The 6,915-nt window shown below is 36.5% G+C and overlaps 1 protein-coding gene across 1 annotated transcript; it reads left to right on the top strand.

The window, feature by feature from the left end:
- Positions 1-536: 536 nt before the first annotated feature.
- On the top strand, positions 537-2,017 carry LOC137725055 (GRAS family protein RAM1-like). Its single transcript, XM_068463661.1, has one exon. The coding sequence runs from the start codon at positions 590-592 to the stop codon at positions 2,015-2,017; it is 1,428 nt and encodes a 475-aa protein (XP_068319762.1). The 5' UTR covers positions 537-589.
- The last annotated feature ends 4,898 nt before the right edge of the window (positions 2,018-6,915 follow it).

The raw sequence follows: 6,915 nt of genomic DNA, 5'->3' as shown, positions 1-6,915 counted from the left end.
GGGGGAAAAACTAGAAAATAGCATTTGTTAGGATATAAATCTAATATACTTCTAGAAGCACATGTTGGCAAATGACGACGATTTTTCAAGGACGGTAGGTTTGATACCCTAATTTTTGCCCGCTGGCTTTTTTGTCAGAATGCATACGGCATCTTCTCACCCATCCGAACTACTAATCAAACACATTTCATAAATTTCCAAAACTGCCTTCATATTTTAATACACAAATAAAAAATCATCAGTACGTTTTCTTGGTCCAAGACACACACACACACTCTCTCTCAAGAAGAATATAAAGATATTCATCTCTTGTCTCTCCATCTCTAAAAAAAAAAAAAAATGAAGAAGAAGAACAAATATTAAAAAATGTTTTATATAAACTATTCTTCAACATCTCTCGTCTTTTGATCCATTCCCATGTAATGACAGAAGGGAATTTTCGCAATGAGATATTCCATCCCTCCCCACTTCCTTAAATGCTCATTCATGATCTCTTTCATCAATCAGTACTACACACACACACTCTCTCTCTCTCTCTCCCTCTCTCGACTGTTTTTTTAGGGTTTTGTGTTTTTTCTCTCTCTAAATCATGGAAGAAATAGATGAGGAGGAGGAGCTTCTGAATCTTAGCCTTGCAATTGTTACAAGTTCAGGGAGGGAGAGATTTAAGAAGAGGAAGAGATCAAGAGATGATGGTATTGCTAATAGTATTTTGGTGAGCCCTCTAAACTCTTATGAAGGTTGTGAAGGGAAGATATTTAGGCTTCTTCAAATGAGGGAACAAATGCTAAAAAAACTAGACCTTCACAAGAAGAAAGGGGTTGCTTTTGATGATGAAGATGGAAAGGGCCTCCACCTGATCCACATGTTGCTCATAACAGCCACCGCAGTTAACGAAAACAATGTCGGCTCAGCCTTGGAGCATCTTACTGAGTTGTACAAAATTGTTTCCTTATGCGGTGACTCTGTCCAACGGGTAGTGGCTTATTTTGCAGACGGCTTGGCTGCAAGGCTTCTCACTCGAAAATCGCCGTTTTATGACATGATCATGAAGGAACCGACGAGTGAAGAAGAGTTTGTAGCGTTCACCGCTCTCTACCGGGTGTCTCCGTACTACCAGTTTGCTCATTTCACGGCAAACCAAGCAATCATTGAGGCATTTGAGAAGGAACAAGAGAAGAACAATCGGGCATTACATGTTATTGATTTTGATGTCTCCTATGGATTTCAGTGGCCTTCTCTTATACAGTCTCTGTCCGAGAAGGCAAGCAGTAGCAATCGTATATCGCTCAGAATAACGGGGTTCGGAAGAAGCGTGGATGAGCTACGTGAAACGGAGAACAGACTGACAAGCTTCTCAAAGGGGTTTCGGAATCTTTTTTTTGAATTTCAAGGGTTGTTGAGAAGCTCAAAGCTCATAAACTTGAGGAAGAAGAGAAACGAAACAATTGCAGTGAATTTGGTTTTTCATTTGAATACTTTGAGCAATAATTTGAAGATATCTGACTTGTTAAATTCTGTACATTTACTTAACCCTTCCATTGTAATCTTGGTTGAACAAGAAGGGAGCAAAAGTCCTCGAAGTTTCTTATCGAGATTCATGGAGACTTTGCATTATTTTGCAGCCATGTTTGATTCTTTAGATGATTGTCTGCCATTAGAGAGTGCTGAAAGGTTGAGCATTGAGAAGAACCACCTTGGAAAAGAGATCAAAAGCATGCTCAATTACGACAATAACAACGATGAGAATTGTCCAAAAACTGAAAGGATGGAAACATGGAAGGCGAAGATGGAGAGTCATGGTTTTGAAGGAATAAATCTAAGCTCTAAGTCCAAGATACAAGCAAGACTTCTTTTAAAAATTAGGACTCACTATTCTCCACTTGAGTTTGATGGGAGTAGTGGAGCTGCAGCTGGGTTCAAGGTTTTCGAAAGAGACGACGGAAGGACAATATCTCTTGGGTGGCAAGACAGGTATCTGCTTACAATTTCTGCATGGCACGGCACTGTATCATAAATATATATATATTTATCTTCTAACACATTCATTATTTTTGTAATCTCTTCTTCTTCAGATACAATAACTTTGAATTTAAGCAATTATTGTTTGCTGATTATCATATATATCAGATTGACTCTTTACACTAATATTGTATGCACTATTCTAAAAATCCTCGCTAGGCAGCAAGCTATCGTCTCGACTAATTTTCATGCGTTTGAAAATTAAGAAAGGACACCTAAATGCAAGGCGGCTGCCTCACCTAGGTCGTGACTCTCACTTAGACAAAAGCTAGATAACCTTCATTTTCATTTAATTTTTCAATAAATTGTAAGAGACTTGTTAAATACTTGGATGAACATTCAATATACTTGTTCCTCAGATTTTCAATATGTTCTAATACTTTATAATCTACATGTCATTTTATTTTGCAATTTATGGGTCCCAATACAATCATATGTATTCTTAATGTATAGGTAGACATTTATATTTATATGTTATATAAAAATTAAAAATCCGTATAGTCTGTCTAGTCTGCTCAACCAGCCACCCGGCTAGTGTATAACGTCTTTTAGAACTTTGATTGTATCAATCATATAATAAGTAATTCCAATTTACTTCATCTGTTTTAGTATGAATTAATTAAGAACGTCTTCCAGTCCGCTATATATAATAATTGACATTACTTCATCTTTTTACTTGAGATATAAGGAAAGTATTTGAAGGAATGATGGATGAAAGAAGAGTGGTAAGAGGGAGAGAAAGAAATAAAGAAGAATGAATGAAGACATAACAACTTGAAATAGTTTTAGTTTTCACTTTATGTACATGTCTTATACATTTCATCTACATTAATCACCATTTTGCCTTAGGCTGGCCGGTCTTAAGAAGAGTCTAGTGAGACGGCCGCCTAGGGTCCTCGATCGAGCAAGGGCTCATGTTAGTCTAGAACTTATGTGCTAAGTTAGGACTTTTGTCAATAGGCTTACTTGACTATAAAACTACACACATATTTACTTGAAATTGCTATTATCACTCAATCATCTAATAGGATAGACTTAGAAATATAGTAGTGGCAATTCAAGGTGGATTTCATAAGAGAAATGAAGTAGCTTGGTACAAATTCAAGGTATGATCACATGCACTACATTTCATGCATTTGCACTTGGGATTTTCATATATACTCCACTTGGGATTTTCATATGTTATCACGTTTTTCAAAAGTCCCACGCACAAGAAACCCTAATTAGATGTAACTATAGTTTTACCCCAACAAGTGGTTGCAAGGAAAGGTGTGTCAAACCCTAAATGAAAATTACCATTTTGGTAGGTAAGTGAGCACTAATACCGCAAATTCATCCTATGAATGAGAGATTTTTCAGTGTGTCCGAAATATGGGGCGTAATATCTTATGTCATTGTACAATTGGAGGACACTTAAAAAAATTCCTTCCAATGATATAAAAACATGTAGTGTTAGTTTTCTGGGCACACTGAAAAATCTCTCCCTATGCATCATGGTACTTACACACATGGGAAGGCCTTTCATACATATTCCCTTTATTTTCCTCGCACCACGCACCACGCAAACCGCTTACTCTGTCTTTATCAATGATTGCAAACAGTTCAACCCCTGCATGCGGTATTTTGAGTATGATCATTGTTCTAAAAATTGTGTTAGTCAGATAACGGGTAGGGATCTAGAGCTTGGGGACTAGGAAAGAGCTTAAGCAGGGGCCTAAACGGTTCTTTACTTAATTAAATTTATTATATAACATATAAAATAAGTGTTTGTTTGTACTTAAAAAAATACAACAATTGTATTGAGAAACATAAATTTCAAAATAGAATAATAGATAAATTAAGTACTCCAATTTATTGAAACATAATGAATGTTTATCCAAGTATCCAAAGTATCCAACAAAAGTCTCACAATTTATTGAAAAATAAATGTAAAATGGAAATCATCTATTTTTTTGTTGAGAGATAGAGTCGCAACCCTAAGTTATTTTCTAAAAAAAATAAAAGAAGTCACAAAACTGCCAAGCCCGTCTAGGTGTGCTTTTTTTTATTTTTAAAGGTGTAGGGATTAATTGTCGCAGTGGCCAGCTGTTTAGCGCCTAGGTAGGGCCTAGGCGGCCACCTTTTAGATCATTGTCCGAGTATGAAGATGTTAATGCATTCAAGGCGACAATCGAGCTGCCATTGATAAATCGAGTTATGGAGCAATATATGGGAAACATTAATATGAATTACTTGTAAAAGAGAAGGCCAAGGAACTCAATTGAGTTCGAGATTTGGAAGTCATCAAGTCTATAGACATACATCACGCTAGCAGCATGTTGGGTTTCCTGTCATATTATTGAGATTAATTTAATTTGAATAATTAAATACGTAGCGGATAATAACAAATAACATACAATACACTATCCAAATGGTTGGTTGTAATTGTTACAGAAACAAAGTAAGAACTCGTAGAGATTGACTTACTTGAAATCTCTAGCTACGTGCATGCCTCATGATTGGATCATCCCTTTGCTTGCAATCTTCATCTTCCTGGTTGATCACATGAAACTCCTGTTGAGCCTCTAAGAGAATCCACACTGATAAATCCAGCAACAGTGATAAAGTGATTGATTTAAATGTGCTAGCAATATCTCTCACTTTGATCAGTATAGAAAGGGCGGCACTAAGGTGTTTTGGCTTTGGGTTTTTCTCTTCTTTTCTTTAGGGACAAAACTAAACAACTTTTGCATTGTCTTTATGAGAGAAACACAAGGAGTATTTATAGACTCATTGCTACATCTCCCTAGGGTTAGGCGACATGGGCTTTGTTTCATGCGCTTAGCTCAATCACTTACCCACTTTGGGTTTGTGACTTAAATCCCTTTTAATTAAATAAAGTCAATGCCTATTTAATTAAAACATGTTCAGAAAGTCCAAATAATTAATCCAGTATAATTAAAAATTAATTATATCAAATCATCATCCATATAACATTACTAGAACTTATCATATGTGTGCGACCTCTTAGTAACAAAAGCCGGCAGTGAAATTAATTAATGAATTAACCTAATTCCATAACACATGAGTGACACCTAGCAGCATATCATGGCTACATGGATTAGTACAAGTATATGTGAACTAATTATGATACTCTTTTGTACCTTTATAGTAGTTACAATGCAATTAGATTCTTCTATCATCCATATCCTGATCACAATTTATGTAATATGGAATTATGTCAAATCATATACAATTATCTATGATCACCATGATACATCTCATGTTAAAGCAGTTGTTACAAACATAGCTTGATTAACAGTTACTCTGGATAGAGATTTACGAGATCGATCTTCAAATGGCTTCAAGGGATATATCCTTCTATTGAACAATTATACCAAAATGTGATAGATTCTTTATTACACATTCATGTACCTTCATACTTATACATGTGAACCCGAATATCACACTATTGGCTTTGCGGTCTCATTAAGGGCCCTGAGGTGAAATCAAAGTTATCTACAAGTATAAGATAGCTATGATGCCTTAGGACTAAGAACTATTTGCATACTACAACCAGAAACCTTGTAATGTTTGATGCGTTAAAACTTCTTGGACAATCAATGTTCAGTGAACTTGTTCAACAAACAAGCACTTGTATATCCTTCATGTATCCAACATGCGTAGCATGAAACCATGCTAACCTTACTGTGATATACACCAGCCTATCTGGATGATCACTGTCCAGTTGACTTTCCAAACAATAGCGTTATTTTTCCATGTGATTGGATGTGGTTGTGGTTGAAATTTTATATTGTGTTTCTACTAGATTTGTAATCATGGAATTATATTTTGGGGTGATGATGTTTTTCCATGTGATCGGCTATTTCTTCGTTGTTTTTCATTGCAAAATTCTGTGAAACTGCTGAATCCGCCATCTTGCAATAACGTAAAGGCTTATCAAATTGGGGAATTTTTTCGTATACCCACATCTACATGTATTCCTCAATAAATTAATGCTCAATCACATTAATAAAGCCAATTTTACCAACGAAAGCAGCACATATTACTTGAAAACCGTACGAAAATCCTTTACAACCCCATCTAGACCGCAACCCTCTTCATTCCCCTAACTTCTTCTTTTTCTTCCTCCTCATCTCCCTCACAATCTCCCTTAACTGTACCTCTACCTCTTCATAAAGCAGCAAACGAGAGGTTGTCATGAAATTGTTCGAAGAAGATGGAATCCCATGCAAAGCTGTTTAACCTATCTTTTTCTTTCACAAGGTGGAGGTAGTTTAGATTCACAGCAACGCTGCTTTTTGCCCCTATCAATACAGCAAAATATACCAAACCTAGCTTAAAGGCATTTTTCTTGTTCTTGCACTCCTTAAATGCCATTTCAAGCTCCCCATATTGGTGACTTTCTTGGCGGTGGATTTGCTTTACCTTTCCCCTTTTCCTTCCTCCCCTTGCTACTTTCACCTACCAAGCCTAATTTATTGGGAAAAGACTCCCTTAGCAGACTAATCCTTTATGGTTCAAGCTCTATGTCATGGGGTTCGTCACATCGAAGCCTGGTAATGAGGTAGAAGTCCTGCTTTGTGAACCGGGTCAATTCATAGCCTATTAAATAAGTCAGCCCCTGTAGGTCTTTAACCCTTTGATTTGCCACTCTATGGAAGGATAACTCATGGACCAATTGCCTAATGATGACCAATTCATCCACACTCTGCAGGTGGCCAAAGTGTCCTAAAATCACAAAGTTGTGCCTCATTAAACTTCTCCCTAAACAATCCTAACACATAGGGCGCTTAGGATAGGTTGTTAACCCTTCCTTATACGTTTCTTCTTCTCGGGTTGCTAGTTGAACATCCTGGGTTGTCATATCTTGTACATATAACAATACACAGA

The sequence above is a fragment of the Pyrus communis genome, chromosome 2 (assembly GCF_963583255.1).
Source record: "Pyrus communis chromosome 2, drPyrComm1.1, whole genome shotgun sequence".
Taxonomy (NCBI): Eukaryota; Viridiplantae; Streptophyta; class Magnoliopsida; order Rosales; family Rosaceae; genus Pyrus; species Pyrus communis.
This window is presented reverse-complemented; position numbering and strand designations above follow the sequence as displayed.

What these genes read in the sequence shown, in the direction of transcription:
- LOC137725055 (XM_068463661.1), top strand. Translation starts at nt 590, where the DNA reads ATGGAAGAAATAGATGAGGAGGAGGAGCTTCTGAATCTTAGCCTTGCA.